This window comes from Asparagus officinalis, chromosome 8, assembly GCF_001876935.1.
Source record: "Asparagus officinalis chromosome 8, Aspof.V1, whole genome shotgun sequence".
In the NCBI taxonomy this organism is placed as follows: domain Eukaryota; kingdom Viridiplantae; phylum Streptophyta; class Magnoliopsida; order Asparagales; family Asparagaceae; genus Asparagus; species Asparagus officinalis.
The window spans coordinates 31,166,955-31,185,175 of record NC_033801.1 but is presented as its reverse complement, the minus strand read 5'-3'; the positions used below and the strand labels follow the sequence as shown (position 1 = coordinate 31,185,175).

At 38.4% G+C, this 18,221-nt stretch overlaps 1 protein-coding gene across 1 annotated transcript; it reads right to left on the bottom strand.

Moving 5' to 3' along the window:
* On the bottom strand, positions 1,857–2,585 carry LOC109821083. The gene is made up of 3 exons (XM_020387278.1): positions 2,489–2,585; positions 2,167–2,402; positions 1,857–2,078 (listed from the first exon to the last, which is right to left on the bottom strand). Exons 1-3 carry the CDS (start codon positions 2,583–2,585, stop codon positions 1,857–1,859), a joined length of 555 nt encoding a protein of 184 aa, XP_020242867.1.

Below are 18,221 nucleotides of genomic sequence, written 5' to 3'. Positions count from 1 at the left end.
CGACGGGCTATAGCCCGTCGCCAATGTACATTGGCGACGGGAATACATCCATCGCCAATGTACATTGGCGACGGGCAATAACTCATCGCCAATGTTTTCTGTCACCAATACCTATCCGTCGCCAATGATCATTGGCGACGGATTTCCCCGTCGCCAATGTTTATTGGCGACAGGATTATTGTGTCCCCGTTGCCAATGTACGTTGGCGACGAAAAATGCATGTCGCCAATGTACATTGGCGACGGGTTTTTCCCCGTCGCCAATGTACATTGGCGACGAAAAATGCCCGTCGCCAATGTACATTGGTGACAGGTGTATTCCCGTCGCCAATGTACATTGGCGACGAAAAATGCCCGTCGCCAATGTACATAATCAGGTAAAAAAATTTATTTCTGCATTGCAAAGCCCCCCAATCGGGAATGCGTACCTGTTACTACCATTATTCATAATATATTAAACAATACTCACAATATCACATTTATCGATTCGCATCCAACAATATTCACGTTCACCGATTCACATCCAACAATATTCACGTTCACATCCAACAATACTAACATTTACATTCATCGATTCACATCCAACAATATTAACATTTAACAATTCACATATATACATAATCAGGAGGTCATAATATGTTCAACACAATCCAAAAGTCCACATAATCAGGAGGTCCTAATATGTTTAACACAATCCAAAAGTCCACAAAAGTTACCAAAAAGTCTAACTCATCACTCACTCATCATAGTCGTGGTCCCTATCGTCGTGATCCCTATCATCGGTGATGGCTGCATCAGAATGCCGTACAGTACTGCTGCTTCCTACAGCGGTACCTCCTCTAGCCTAAAAAGAATGTAAATCAATATGAGAATATATTCCAAAATACTCATAATAAATACATATATATAATATGACATATATATCTCTCCACTACTTGCAGCTGCATGCTCATCAAATGCCAACACCATAATATCCGCGTATATAGACTGCGGAAGCAAGTCCTTTATGGGTTGAGAATCGATGAGTCGCTGAATGACATCCCAAGTCGTTTGTGCACCACTTAACTCGTGCTTAATAGTGGGAAGAAAACTTAAAGCCAATGGAATTTCAACATTCTTCATCAAGTATTTTCCAATCTTACCCACGACATATGATGTGTCACCGTGTCGCGTCGATGTCACATATTGGCTGCTAGGCTTATTGGTGGTGGTGAGTGTCTTAACTCTAGTACTTGACAGAGGCACTCTTCCTTTCTTTCTTGAGTGTAAACCGTAAACTCCGTCGACAACTTCCATCCACTCGTCTCTGGTCATGTGGTTAGGCTCTACAGGAGTGTCCTCTGTACTTCAAGACCGCGTGACACGGGTGAAGACATCGTTTGTAGAAGCTTCCAGTGCCGCCTGCATATCATATATCATAAAAATTAGAAACTTTGATGAAAAATCATTAAGTATATACAAATCTAAAATTAATCTTATACTTACATTCAATTCATTAATTTTCTCCACCTTTTTGTCATTTCCCTCTACATTTTCATAGCCCTGGGGTGGTGTATAGCTCTTTTAGCCAGAAGAGTCGGGGGCATAGTCAAAGCGTCCTGTGATATATTAAATTCTAAATTAAATGTAAGAAACTAATCACATAAAATCAGTTTTAATAATATGATCATACCGGGTTTTCGCTCAAATACTTATGCTCGATCTGAGCATAAGAAGTAGCTCCTAAAAGTGATCGTATAGCTTTGATCTACGATTCGTCGATGTCGTTTCACATATTTTCTACAAAATAAAGTATTTTTTTAGTATGTGCGATGATAATATATAAATGAAAAAATAACGTGATGATAATGTCATAAATTAAAAATAATCTACCTTCTTCTCACCCTCCCACTTGATAATGAGAGTCATCCAATTAAATGGAGGAACCCTCTTATCAAGCTCATAGATCCTCTTCCAATCAGTAGATAAATTTATAAAATATCTTTTCTTTAGATCACTCTTCCAACCCCGAATAAGCTTGGCCATTTTCGGGATAACATAATCCCAAGACTCTGGGTTGTCTTCAAGACAATAATGATCCTGCAAGTTACATGGCAAAAAAATTACACTATAAGAATAATCATTGTGAATTGTAAACAAAATAAGCAGCAGTATATTAAATAATTACCATGAGCTTCTCCCAAATCTTTTTTATGCATTTAAATTCTTGCTCCTCAAAATTATGAGTAATATTAATGGAGCGTGGATCTCTTATTAAACAGCCAATCAAGTTATTAAATCTGACAGCCCAATCCCCAACAGGAATGTTGTCCTTCCACTCCAAAATGCCCCGGTACCCTTTCAGAGGTACTTTCGTCTTTTCCTCACTCCCATGCCTACCGGGTTTCTCATAATCTTTTTGGCCTACAAAGTCAAAGAGAAATAAATTTCTTATACACTTAAGTAAGCAAATAAGTATGAATTATCCAAAGTTTAAACGAAATTATTACCTTTTTCCCTCATTAGATCTGACATAGCTTTATCTAGTCTCTGTTTTATGGCACGCTCATTTCTTTTAATATCATCTCTCTTCAATTTGTAGTTCATATCACATTTTTTTTTTTTGTAATTCAATAGCTTTTTCTGGTAGAGCGATGCGAGATACTGACGGAGTCCATGGGCAGAGACATGCCATCTTTGACTGATGCTTTGGGGGAAATTAGTAAAAATTAGTAAAATGATGCTTTGGGGGGGTATTTACAAATATATACAATTCTTGGGTATATATGTAAAAATTTCACAAAAAAAGAAAGTAGTGGCGATCCAAGAGTTCGAACACAGGACCTGTTATATCATATTCGCTCGAACTCAATTTTGACGGCTCTTTCTCCTCTTAACCTTATAAAAAACTCCAAGAGAACTCTATCCAAACTATTTTCATCCGGTTTTTAGTGATTAAATCTAATTTATCTCCTCTCAGATTCATTAATGATGTTTACAGGGTCAAGTCCATTCGTAAATGAAGCCGAGAGTAGTGGAGTTCATCGAATCTACTAGCATAAAGAATAAAAATAAATAAATTTAAAAACTAACATAGAATCCCTAATTAATTAAAAATATTTTAACATAAGAATCTGATAACATATGTATCTTTCCATCGCAAATGTTTGTATTAGCGATGGATTTCAAATCTGTCGCCAATACACCGTCGTCAATGCTCAGTTTTCTACCTGTTAGTGGTTATCTTTAGATTGGTTTTCTTGAAAGTATAAAAATATGACTAGAAAACCACCCTCTTAAATTGCTCATTAATTCCACTAATTTTTAAACAAGCAAAAGGTATTTCCACTAATTCCATTCATTTATTAACGAGAAAACTACTAGATTCATTCTACAAGCAAATTCAAATTCAGGAAGTATATATCACTTCTCCCTAAAGAAGGGACATGCCTCCAGCGACAAAGTTGCGACTACAGCCTCCTCGACGACGACGCTAGAGGGGAGCAGGGGGCCCTAGAGAAGGCCACCAAACAACTGTCCTGAATCATAGTAGACTTCCACGTCCTCATCTCTCAAGCTATCATCTACCTGCGTGGAACAAAATAGTATTGGACTACATTTAAAATATTATAGATTTGAGGGACTAATATTAAAATAATTTTTAATTTTTTGTAGGGGCACTCATTAACAATGGGATAATCAATCACTAATGTTAATTTTTTACGATGGCGACGGAACATTAGCGACGACTCGAATCCGTCGCTAATACTTATTGGTGAAGGATAGAATTCGCCGCCAATGTGTATTGGCGACGGATAGAATCTGTCGCCAATAAGTATTGGCGACGAAACATTGGTGACGGATCACATTCGTCGCCAATACTTATTGGCGACAGATTCGATCCGTCGCCAATACTTATTGACGACGAATTCAATCCGTCGCCAATAAGTATTGGCGACGGAAACATTGGTGACGGATCACATTCGTCGCCAATACTTATTGGCAACAGATTCGATCCTTCGCCAATACTTATTGGCGACGAATTCAATCCATCGCCAATAAGTATTGGCGACGGAACATTGGCGACGGATCTATTCCGTCGCCAATATGTATTGGCGATGCAACATTTTCGTCGTCAATACTTATTGGCGACGAATAGAATCTGTCGCTAATAAGTATTGGCGACGGAACATTAGCGACGGATAGAATTCGTCGCCAATACTTATTGGCGACGGATAGAATTCGTCGTCAATGTTTATTGGCGACGGATCGAATCTATCGCCAATAAGTATTGGTGACGAAACATTGGTGACGGAACACATTCGTCGCCAATACTTATTGGCGATAGATTCGATTCGCCGCCAATACTTATTGTTTACGAATTCGATCCGTCGCCAATAAGTATTGGCGACGAAACATTGGTGACAGATCAATTCCGTCGCTAATACGTATTGGCGATGCATCATTTCCGTCGCTAATACTTATTGGCGACGGATTGAATCTATCGCTAATAAGTATTAACGACGGAACATTGGTGACAGATCGAATTCGTCGCCAATACTTATTGGCGACAGATCGAATCCGTCGCCAATACTTATTGGCGACGGATTCTATCCGTCGCCAATGTTGTCCCGTCGCCAAAGGTTATGGGCGACGGAAAACATTGGCGACGGATTGAAATCTGTCGCTAATACAAACATTGGCGACGGGAACAACCCCGTCGCCAATGTTCCGTCGCCAATGTTTGTATTGGCAACGGATTTCAAATTCGTCACCAATACCCCGTCGTCAATACTCAGCTTTCTACTAGTGAAAATAATCATCAATATAAGCCTCTTCCTGAAAATTAACCCTATTAAACTACTCAAACAATATATATTATATTAATAATTTAGCACACCAAGTTGCTCCCTCTACTATTATCAATCAGTAAAAAAAGACCAGTCATGTCTAAGCAAGTCCAAAAATTTAATATTTCATGTCCTACTACATATGGATAACCATGATTATAAATTATTTTTCTATACAAAAAAATCTCAAAGAAGAGATGAATGAACGTTGTATTAGGCTAAAAAAGAAAACATCTATGACCATGAGAACAAGGACTAATATAGCAGCAATTAGCTTGTCCACCATGGCCATGGCTTCAAGTCACAAGTGCTAATATTCTTGGTCTAATATCAGATTGCCTTCTCCTAAGATGATTTTCCCCCCTCTCCTAGATGTGGCGTGCTCCAGAGAAGAGGAATGCAAGAAAGAGAATAAATAAATAAATAAACAACCAGAGGCGGCTGCATGGGGATAGGGGTTCGGGTATACTAAAAAGTCTTTTTTTGCTATTAGAACCCTCTAACATTATTTGCATAAAAGCCCCTTTACTTTACCTTATATATATCTAGCCAAAAACTTAGAATTATTACATACTACCCCTCTTAACAGAAGTTTTGTCCTCAAAACTTGGACATATTTGAGTCTTCAAATTAATTAGGATATTTTTCCTTCATCTTATCTTCATGCTCCGAGGTAGCTTCCTCAACTGAATGATTTTTTTCATAAAACCTTCACTAGCTTAACAATTTTTAACCTTAAAGCTTCCTCCTTCCGATCCAAAATTTTAACTGGATACTCTAAATATGTCAAATCTTCCCTGATCCCAAGAGGCTCATAATTCAATACGTGACTCGGATCAAGTACGCACTTTCTCAACATTGATACATAGAAAACATTATGAATTTTAGCCAATTCTGGAGGCAATACAATTTTATATGCTACAGCTCCAACTTTCTCCAAAATCTCAAAAGGTCCAATATATCTCGGACTCAACTTGCCCTTTCTTCCAAATCTTTTCTCCAAAATCTCAAAAGGTCCAATATATCTCGGACTCAACTTGCCCTTTCTTCCAAATCTCATCACTCCCTTAGTAGGTGATACTCTTATCTCGGACTCAACTTGCCCTTTCTTCCAAATCTCATCACTCCCTTAGTAGGTGATACTCTAAGGAAAACATGATCGCCGACTTCAAACTCCAACTTCCTTCTTCTATTATCGGCATAGCTCTTCTGCCTCTTTTGAGCTATACGAAGCCTCTCACGTATCTGTTGAATCTTCTCAGTAGTAATCTGCACTATCTCAGGACCGAGAAGCCTTCTTTCTCCCACCTGATCCCAACAAATAGGTGATCTACATCTCCTAACATACAGTGCCTCATAAGGGGACATATCAATGCTAGAGTGATAGCTATTGTTATATACAAACTCTACCAGAGGCAAATGTTTTTCCCAGCTACCATTCAAATCCAAAACACAAGCACGAACCATATCTTCCAATGTTTGAATAGTCCTCTTCGATTGCCCATCCATCTGCAGATGATAAGATGTGCTAAAACCCAATTGTGTTCCCAGAGCATTATTCAGATCTTGCCAAAATCTAGAACGAAACATTGAATCTCTATCTGATATAATAGTCACGGGTATCCAATGCAATCTCACAATCTCCTTAACAAATAATTCAGCAAGCTTCTCAAGAGAATGAGTAATTTTACAAGGCAAGAAATGAGTCGATTTAGTAAGCCCATCAACAATCACCCATATAGTGTCATTACCACTCTGGCTCCTAAGAAAACTAGTTACAAAATCCATTGTTACCTCTCCCACTTCCACATAAGAATTAGAAGAGGCTGAAGTAATCCACCAGGCTTCTGATGTTAAATCTTGACCTGTTGGCACACCAAGCACTTAGACACAAATTTTGTAATATCCCGCTTCATTTCATTCCCCCAAAATGTTTTTCGCAAATCTCTATACATCTTTGGAGATCCAGGATGAACCATATATGCCAAACAATATGCCTCCTGTAGGACTTCTTTCTTCAACTACGGATTATTAGGTACACATAAGCAGTTCTTGAATCTTAAAGCTCCATCACGAATTATAAAATCATGTTGAAGTTCCCGTTCCACATCTGCTTTAATTTTTATAAGAACTGGATCATCACCTTGTGCAGCCACGAGCCTGTCAATCAAAACAGGCTGAATTTTAAGTTGAGCAAACATTACTCTAGATCCTCGAAGTCGAATATCAATATCAAGTCTCCTCAAGTCCTCCAACTTATGCTTCTAATTTGTGATCAAAGTGGCACCACTTGCATTGGATTTCCTACTCAAAGCATCATCTACCACATTCGCCTTTCTGGGATGATAATAAATATTTAGGTCATAATCCTTCATTAGCTCCAACCATCGTCTTTGTCTCATATTTAACTCCTTAAGCGTGAAAATATATTTAAGGCTCTTATGATCTGTGTAGATGTCATAAGTCTCTCTGTACAAATAGTGCCGCCAAATCTTCAATGCAAAGATAACAGCAGCTAACTCCAAATCATGTGTTGGGTAGTTCTTTTCATAAGGTTTAAGCTGTCTGGATGTATATGCTACTACTTTCCCATGTTGCATAAGAACACAACCAAGGCTAATATGAGAAGCATCATTGTATATCACAAATCCACCTGATCCAGAAGTAATCATGAGTATAGGTGCGGACACTACCGATCCTTCAGCTCTTGGTAGCTCTGCTCACACTTCTCTGTCCACTGAAACTTGACCCCTTTCTGAGTCAATCGAGTCAAAGGTGATGCAATGCGGGAAATCCCTCGATAAACCTTCTATAGTAACCAGCCAATCCCAGGAAGCTTCGTATCTCGGTCATGGTGCTAGGTCTCTTCCAATCAGTAATTGCTCCTATCTTTGAAGGATCCACCGACACCCCTTCTTTAGAAATAACATGCCCTAAGAACGAGACACTCTCCAACCAGAATTCACACTTTTTCAACTTTGCATACAATTTATGTTCCAAAAGTAATTGTAAAATAGTTCTTAAGTGTTCTACATGTTCCTCTCGGCTTCTAGAGTAGATCAAACTGTCATCAATAAAAATAACTACAAATTGGTCGAGATAAGACCTAAATATTCTATTCATCAAGTCCATAAAAGCAACTGGGACATTTGTCAATCTGAATGACATCACCAAAAATTCATAGTGTCCATAACTTATCGTAAATGGAGTCTTTGACACATCTTCATGCTTAATCTTGAGCTGATGATAACCAGACCGAATGTCAATCTTGGAGAACACCTGAGCGCCCTTCAGCTGATCAAATAAATCATCAATCTGAGGCAAAGGTTATTTGTTTTTCACGATCACTCTATTCAATTCTTGGTAATCTATACATAATCCCATGCTCTCATCATTCTTCTTCACAAAAAGTACTGGAGCACCCCAAGGGGATACACTCAGCCTGATGAACCCCTTATCTAACAACTCCTGCAATTGAGTCTTCAACTCTCTCATTTCTACTGGTGCCATTCGATAAGGTTCTTTTGAGATTGGTCCTATTCCACGAATCAAATCAATAACGAAGTCAATCTCCCTATCAGGTGGTAGTCCCGGAAAGTCTTCAGGAAAAACTTCGGGGTATTCTTGAACAATTGGAATTTCATCCAAAATGACTTCCTTCTTCTCGGTACAAACTATACTAGCAAGATAACCCTGACAACATTTTCTTAGAAGTCTACAATCTTGCATAGCTGAAATAACACATGGAAGTATACTAACACCCGTCCCCTCAAAACAAAACTCGGACGCCCCAGGAATTCTGAATGAAACTTGCTTCTAAAAACAATCTAGTTATGCATGATAAGTAGAGAGCAATCCATACCAAGAATAACATCAAAATCATGAATATCAAGTAACACAAGATTCACTGGCATTGTTTGATCTCTCACTAGGACCTCACATCCTTTAAATATGCGATTAGTGATCATACAATCACCGGATGGGGTGGAAACTGATAGCTCAGATTCTAAAAATTCTGAAGCTTTGTCCAACTTACTAGAAAAGCTATGAGATATAAATAAATAAGAAGAACTAGAATCAAACAACACATGTGCGAGTTGATAGGAAATAATGACTTCACCTGTAACAACGGAGTTAGATGCAAGAGCATCCTGCTTCGTCAAAGCAAATACTCTCCCTTGTGCCTTAGATTTCTGACCATCTCCAGGTGTAGACTTCACTTTATGATCATCAGTCTTGAGTCCCTTCTTTATTGGACATTCCTTCGCAATATGTCCCTACTTGCCACACTCATAATAACCTCCAAATAAAGGACAAAAACAGCCTTTGTGATTATTACCACATCTATAACACTGTCCATCATGCCTTTAAATAGGAGGACCTGTCCTCTGCACAAACTGCCCCGATCTCTGTACTGGAACTCCTAACCCTATAAATGCTGGCTTCTTAAAAGGCCTAAAAACTAACTTATCTTTCTGATTACTCTCGTCCCTTATCCGCTTCTTATGGTCCTAGTTCTTGTTTGGTTCATTTGCAATCTTTTCTCCCTTACTTGCTTTTTTAGCCCTTTTTGCTCGCACCACTGCCACCTCAAAAGTCTTTGATATAACTACTGTAACATTCGTATGGATTTCTGGCCTCAGTCCATTCTCAAACATCTCTATCTTATCAAATTTTTCTACAACTACCTCAGGTGCATATCGAGATAATTCATTAAACATAGCTTCATATTCTTCCACTGTCATGTTACCCTGCTACAAATCTATAAGTTCCCTCTTCTTACGAGATCGGACATACAAGGGAAAATGTTCCTCCCTGAATAATTCAACAAATTTGCTCTAAGGAATATCCTCTCCCTCGAGTGATAAACTAGCCTCCTTAGTTTCCCACCAAATCTTTGTATCTCCCTCCAGCATAGTGGTAGCATAAATAATTTTTCGTTCCTTTGAACACCCCAAAGCTCTAAAGTACTTCTCTATTTTCTTCAACCATTCATGTGCCACCGTTGGATTAGAATCTCCCTGAAAAGATGGTGGAGACATCTTGTTAAACTTTTTAAAGTCACTGCTAATAGGTTTAGTCTTCTTTTGTGTATTTAGTGTTTCGCTCAGCTTCTCAGTTGTCTCCGACTGCTTTTCAAGGATCTCCATCTGCCTCTCCATGAATCCACTCTACATCTCAATAAAACTGGTGAGTCCTTCAATACCCCACTGAGCTTCGGTAACCCCTTTCGTAGTTCTAGCAGTACAAGTAGTTATTCCTCCACGAGTTCTGGTGATACGGGTGTATCTTCTCGAGAGCTTAGCGAAGCTCATGGGAGCTTGAGGATAGATGATTCTCATGATAGTTTGAGAATAGGGATGTAAAACAGTACAGTGGAACGTAGGTGGAAGCGTGGAACGAGACGACGAGCAGTAGATTCGAAGAATCCAGTTTTCAGCTCATGAGTCGACTCATACATGTACATGAGTCGACTCATCAGGTTGAGTCGACTCATGCCTGTCATGAGCCGACTCACGAAACCCAACCGTTTTGTCAAAAGTCTCTGATCAGTCGACTCATCAGTTATGAGTTGACTCATATAAGGTCATGAGTCGACTCATAACTATTCATGAGTCGACTCATCGAAGGTTTCCTGATTCGTTTGGGCTTCTGTTTGCATGAATTCCTGTTGGGGTTTGGTCTGGTTATTTACCAGATTTCCATCCATGTTTATACACCTATGTAAAGGGTTGTTTAGGGTTTATAAACATCAGTTTTTATCTTCTTAAATCAGAGGTAATTAATAGAGATTCTAATCATTGTATTACGGTTTAGAGAGGATTAAGAGGTTATTCTCGATTCTATTGAGATTGTGAGGGAGAGATTTGTAATAGTTGATTCTTCATAATCTAGAGAAGGTATTTTCCTTCACCATACTGAATTGTTCTTGTGTTTTAGTTGTCTTCTTCTTAACCCACCTTTTGGTAATTCCGCGACCAAAGGGTGCTCGCACAGTGACTCGTATCAAGTTGGTATCAGATCGATCAGATCCTGCAAAGGGGGCATCCTGTGTATGGTCCTGACTCGATCGCAATACAAGAAGCTTGGCGAGATCCTTATTTTATTGGAAGGAGTCCAGATTTTAAGGAGGAAGAAGATGGCTGAAGGAGACAATTCCATGAGGATTGATGCATTGGAGAAGCAGATCGAGACGATAGGTTCGACTCTCACACAACTCGTCAGTCTTATCCATAGAGGTGGCAAACAAGGTGAATCTTCTTCAAAGAAAATTATTGAGTCTGATGTGGAGAGAGTAAATTCAGATTCCGACGAAGAGAAGGAGACCGTTAAGGCTGCATTGCATCAAGAGGGTAAGAATTCTTATCAGAACCTGAAGATTGACTTCAAGGTGGAGATTCCTATTTATGATGGGAGTGTTGACGTCGAGAGGCTTGATGACTGGATCGAGGGGATGGAGACGTATTTTACTCTTTATGGCTATTCGTCAAAAGAAAAGATTGTATTCATGACTTTGAAGCTTTCAGGGTACTCATTGATGTGGTGGAAATCCTACTGCAAGCAGGAGAAGAAGGCGGTGTCGTGGAACAAGTTCAAGGAGTTACTGAGGAAGCAGTTCTACCCGGTGGGATTCCTTAAAGAGCGTTGGTACAAGTGGTACGGCTTGCACCAAAGGGTTAATCAAACCGTTTAAGAATACACCATAGAGTTCCAGCAATAAGTGATGGTCCTCAACATTATGACAGAGGAATATTCCGTGTTTATGAAGTATATGGCGGGATTGAGTGATTATATCCGAAAGGAGATAAAGCTATTCACGGTGGAATCAATTACAGAGGCGAGCGTGAAGGATATTACCCTCGAGGGCAAGCAAAAGAAGGACAATGAGGCTAAGGGAGACTCCAAACAGACGGGAGGCGAGTCTAGTGGTTCTCAATCTAAGGAGGAGAAGAAGAAGGGTGATCTAGGGAAGACATGGCTGATTTGTAGTCACTGCGAGAAGACAGGGCACACAGTTGATCGGTGCTGGGAGAAGTATCCTCATCTCAAGCCAAGAGGGTTGAAGAAGAAGGAGGAGAAAAAGGAATACATGATAGCTTAATGTCCGAAAGAAGTCCCGGGGATGACAGAGCCCAACAGCAGTCTCAACCTTATGACGGGAAAGCAGATCACGAGAGAGGACAACGAGCCGAGAGAGCAACTCTTTGTTCTTAAGTTACAAGTGAAGACCAGTTTTGGTTGATGCCATTGTTGATTTGGGCAGTGAGAAGAATTTGATATCCGAGGCATTGGTTCAGAAGCTGGGTCTGAAGACGGTTAAGCATCCGAAGCCCTATCCATTGGGGTGGATTCAGAAGGAGGAAAAACTGAGTGTAGTTGATCAATGCACTGTCAGATTTTCGCTTCACGAGTCGTATATTGACGAGGTCACGTGCGACATCGTTCCATTAGATGTTTGTCAGATTATACTAGGCAATCAGTACTTATGAGATAGATATGCGGTCTACGAGAGGCGGGCTCAGAAGTACACCTTCACTATGGATGGTAAAAAGTTTATATTTTGTTCGGCATCTCTTCCGAGGGAGACAAGCTTGGGGACGGTGATGCGAGCGAAGAGACTAGTGAATGCAAGCAAGAAGTTTGTCTCGCTGTGCATTAGACATCCAGAAAAGCCATCGATAAAGGATTGTAATTTGGGGCAAAAGGTGACTACGACGAGACGCAAGATGGATGAGATGTTTCTGATCGAACGTCGAGACCAGGTTCCTAGCAGGGTCAGATTGTGCAGAAAAAATAAAGGAGCTCGAGAGTTTCCTCAGCAAAAGTTCTAACTTGAATGAGACTTCAAGTTCCTAAAGAGGGGATCCATGATACGGGTGTATCTTCTCGGGAGCTTAGCGATCCTCATGGGAGCTTGAGGATAGGTGATTCTCATGATATTTTGAGAATAGTGGTGTGAAGCGACACGACGGAGCACAGGATGGATGATACGGGTGCATCTTCTCTTCGGGAGCTTAGCGATCCTCATGGGAGCTTGAGGATAGATGATTCTCATGATAGCATGAGAATAGGGGTGTAAAACAGTACAGTGGAATGTAAGTGGAAGTGTGGAACGAGACGACGAGTAGCAGATTCGAAGAATCCAGTTTTCAGCTCATGAGTCGACTCATACATGTACATGAGTCGACTCATCAGGTTGAGTCGACTCATGCCTGTCATGAGTCGACTCACGAAACCCTGCTATTTTGTCAAAAGTCTTTGACCAGTTGACTCATCAGCTATGAGTCGACTCATATGAGGTCATGAGTCGACTCATAACTGTTCATGAGTTGACTCATCGAAGGTTTCCTGGTTCGTTTGGGCTTCTGTTTGCACGAATTCCTATTAGGGTTTGGTCTGGTTATTTATCATATTGCCATCCACGTTTGTACACCTATATAAAGGGTTGTTTAGGGTTTCTAAACATCAGTTTTTATCTTCTTAAATCAGAGGTAATTAATAGAGATTCTAATCATTGTATTAGGGTTTAGGGAAGATTGAGAGGTTGTTCTCGATTCTAGTGAGATTGTGAGGGAGAGATTTGTAATAGTTGATTCTTCATAATCTAGAAAAGGTATTTTCCTTCACCATACTGAATTGTTCTTGTGTTTTAGTTGTCATGTTCTCAACCCACCTTTTGGTAATTTCGTGACCAAAGGGTGCTCGCATGGCGACTCGTATCATCTGGGTCCTGATCTTTCACTGGCATTCGCATCAGGAGCCCCATTTGTAACATTAGGGGACTCAATGTTTTGCCGATCTGTACTAGCATTTTCACCAATCGTAGTCTGGGGACGCCAACTCGATTGGGGTCTACTCAAAGGTAGCGTAACTCCTGCATTAGCATCAAGTCTAGAAGAAGAGCGCCTCGCTGCGACACTAGAGCTTCTCTTGCCACGAGCCATCGTAATCTAACATTACCAAAAATAAATATGTTCAGTACAAAATATTCATCGTATTAATTATTATTAAATTAATTCATAACATATTCATCACAAGCATAAGTAATCAAATAATATTTTTTTCATGATATACACACACTGGACATAAACTACCCAGACTAAGCCTTTTACCTAAAGAGAACAAAACTAAAGAAATTACGTGATCCATGGTTCTAAGCTTATATACTCCTATACCCGAAATTTGATTTGATAATATTCATATTGTCCTTGATCACACTTCAAAATAAAACATCAACTTTCGTTTCTATGCATCAAAATCCAATATATATATTTCTTTTATTACTTAACCATCTCCAAAATCAACTAGGATCTACAGCCTAAGCTCTGATATCATTCTGTCACGGCCCCAAATTTCAAACCTAAAAGGAATATTTGAGTCGGACTAAACCTGTGTAAAATCATCCAAAATATGTACTTATTAAAAGACCATCGAAATAATCTCTTCATTGATCTAACACCAACAATAAATATTCTCTATAATCCAAAAAGTCAACATTAATCCAATTAACTTGATATAACAAATATTCCTCAACTTGAAATAAAACTTGACCTGAAGGAAAAATCTCATTATTACAAAACTCTCAATATCAACTAAGCATCAAAGACTTTATTCAACATTCACCTAGAAGATAATAACAATTCTGAATTTTATTCCTTGCTCTATTCTAAGAATTTTTAAAAAATCATCAATTCCACCTAACCCGAGTCACTGAAAAGAATGAAAATAACAAAGTGAGTTTACAACTCATTAAGTGGATAAATTTATACATTAGACACTGGTTTTGAAAAACTAAAATAAATTTACTTAATAAACAAAATACTAAAATAGTAAAAATTATAATGCAAACATTTTCAAAATATATACATGTAAAGGAAATAAGCAGGTCACGTCTCAAAGCGGTCAACACTTCGATACTCCGGTTGAGTTGACAAACTCCACTATTATATAGCCCATGGTCGGGACGGTAAGACCCAAACTTGGGCTCTTGGCGTTAAAATAAAAATCTCATAGAGGCACATTGAGCCATGTTTTAATAACTTACTTATATCCGACATATACCAGTATATTGACCTAAGATGCATATGTTTTAAGAAAATTAAACAAAATTTATAAAACTAAATACGTTATACAAAAATTCCAAAGGCCAACCAACAATGAAATCAATCAACCACATATGCATCTCAACCTATACTATATGAAAAGACATAACAATTGACAAAGAAAATAAGTATAGGCTTATACCAAATATCCATGTGTGTCACCACAGAATCAACATTTAACATGTGAGTAAATTACACAAAAAGATATAATCCATCAGAAATAAATTCATATATAACTAATATAATTTTATATGAAAAATACGCCGTGCACAATGCATGAATTCGCCACTTACCCAAACCCGAAAAACTACCAGAATACGAATCATGACGCCTCCTCGAAGTCACTTGAAACTCCTAAAGATTTCATATAAAATAATCATCAATACAAGCCTCCTACTGAAAATTAACCCATATTAAACTATTCAAACATTATATATTATATTAATAATTTAGCACACCAAGCTACTCCCTCTACTATTATCAATCAGTAAACAAAGATCAGTCAGGTCTAAGCAAGTTCAAAAATTTAATATTTCATCTCCTACCACATAAGGACAACCATGATTATAAATTATTTTTCAATATAAAAAAAAAATCTCAAAGAATAGTTGAATAAACGTTGTATTAGGCTAAAAAAAGATATCATCTATGACCATGAGAACAAGGGTTAATATAATATATATAACTTGATTAATATTTTTGATCTAATATCAGATTGCCTTCCCCTGAGATGATTTTTTTTCCCTCTCCTAGATGTGGCGTGCTCTAGAGAAGAGGAATGCAAGAAAGAGGGGGGAAAAAAACAACTAGTGGTGGCAGCATGGGGGTAGGGTTTCGCCGTTTCGGGTATACTAAAAAGTCTTTTTTTGTTATTAGAACCCTCTAACACTATTTGCAAAAAAGTCCCTTTACTTTTCCTTATATATCTAGCCAAAAACATAGAATTATTACACTCTCATCTTTGCCTTTTCTTCTCCATATATATATATGCTCTTCTCCATCACAAGCTTTCACTGCGAACACCAGCCTTCAACATTTCTAGACCAGGACTGAATAGAAGAAAATGACATCTTAAACAATTGAAAGCCACAGAACCAGTGCAGAGATCTTCCATGGAGATTACGAATGCACGAAGAAAATCATCGAAATTTTGAAAGTCGTATGCCTTCCAACATGTTTGTTCGCAATGGGGGACATCGACGAGTTTGGCTACAATCGTGAATCTGGTTTTATCTGGATAATTCAGAAGAAGAGTAAAAATCATACTTTCAAGAAGATCAAGCGTCAGGTTTCCTATGCGGCTGAGTTGACCACTTTAGTTGAACCTCGCAAGATGAAGAAGATGACCGTAGTGAAGACAAAGGAGCTTCTGTTTTGGCTCTCTTTGTCGTCGAGATGTACTTTGAGACTCCTTCATCTGGGAAGCTCACCTTTAAGGCTGGCATTGGACTTTCAGATAACTTTGTCGTCGAGATGTACTTTGAGACTCCTTCATCTGGGAAGCTCACCTTTAAGGCTGGCATTGGACTTTCAGATAACCTAAAGCTTTATTTGATTAGCAATGTTATATGGGTTAAAGTTTCCGGATGTTGGCTTTTACACTGAAGTACTGAAGCCATTTGCTTAAGCGAATCAGATCCAGAAGTTTTTGCAAGGGTTTAAACACAAAGGATTAAAGGGAATAACCTAGTACATCCATTTAGAGCAAAGAACAGTTAAATTGATTAAACCTGTTGCATAAGATTTATGTTAATTCTTAATCAGCTCTTCTTTATTTCGGAATAGGAACAGCGGTTCTCTCTTTTTAAACTATGAAGGGATTGTTTCTTAACTTGTACATAAATATGGATTACTATGTATAAATAGGATCAACGGTTATCTCTTTTTAAACTATTTCGGAATAGGAACAACAGTTCATTCCGATCCGCACATTCAAATAGGAGATCATATTCATATGAACTGAAGGGTAGATGAGAATAAAACACCTCACTACCAAGCATAAAATTTATACTAGGTATCAAAAAGCTGCATAAGGGTAATTAGGTAAAATAAACAGCCCACTAAAGAGAGGTAATTAATGCTTCTTATTGAGTTCTCCATTTTCCCATGCAACTCTCCTCTCACGTTCTCCTCTCTCTCTCTCCTCCATTTCCCAAAAGCTTGAACCAGCCCCCTCTCTCTTGGTAGGTGTTATTTTCTTGGTAGGTGTTATATTTTCTTGGTAGGTTATATTCTAAGTTTGATTTGATTCTTGGTAGGTGTTATTTTCTTTTGATCTGATCATGGTTTTGTTCTCGTCATGTATTGGGGATGATAGAAAGAGGGGATCCATGGCCAAGAGTTCCTTCAAGCTCGAGCACCCCCTCGGTTCGTCACGTTTTTCTTTAATTTCAATTTGATTTTGGTTTCTTTTTAGGGTAATTGTTGAAGTTGCGATCTTGGTTCTAGGATTTGTTTTAGCTTGGGGTTTCTCTTATACTCGATCTTGGTTGTTTGTTTTGTTGGATTATCTTTCAAATTTTGCAATCTTTTTTAGGGTTTCTATTAAAATATTTTAGAAATTGCAATCCTGTTAGTTTTTTTGTTAAAATTGGTTAAAGTTCAGAATTTTAGTTGTGGGGTTTGTTTTAGTTGTTGTCCTAAATAATTGAATTCACTCCAGTGAATCGAGATTCACTGCAGTGAATCGTCGATTTTTGCTGTCCTAAATAATTGAATTCACTGCAGTGAATCCAGATTCAGTGAATCGAGATTCACTGTAGTGAATCGCCGATTTTTGCTGTCCTAAATAATTAAATTCACTGCAGTGAATCCAGATTCAGTTATGTGAGGTGTTTGTTTTTACCATAAAAATTGTAACTTTTTGCTTAAAATCATCAAACATGTTCTATAAATGCATGAGTGAATCTCGATTCACTTCAGTGAATCCAGATTCAATTATGTGAGGTGTTTGTTTTTTACCATAAAAATCATAACTTTTTGCTGTAAAAGGTGAAAATTTTTCATGTTATAAAATTTTATAGCTTGTTTTTTACCATAAGTTTCTTGTTATGCTTGGATGGTTAGAATGATTCACAAATCCAATGGAGCAGCAAATCGATTGGAGTGAATTCAGATTCAATTCGTTGGAGTGAATCTGGATTGAAGATCACTTCAGTGAATCCAGATTCATTGCGTTGTTGTGTTCTTCATGTGAGATTTACAGAGATCGGGAAGTGAGTTAGAGAGAGAGAGTATTAAAGAATGTAGCACTATTAATGTAAGAGAGAGTATTAAAGGACGTGTATTAA

Bases quoted from the DNA above. Each gene is read 5' to 3' on its own strand.
- LOC109821083 (XM_020387278.1), bottom strand. From the start codon at position 2,585: ATGAACTACAAATTGAAGAGAGATGATATTAAAAGAAATGAGCGTGCC. The intron at 2,403-2,488 runs GTAATAATTTCG...TTGACTTTGTAG, and splicing joins AGATCTAATGAGGGAAAAAG to GCCAAAAAGATTATGAGAAA. The intron at 2,079-2,166 runs GTAATTATTTAA...TGTAACTTGCAG, and splicing joins AGATTTGGGAGAAGCTCATG to GATCATTATTGTCTTGAAGA.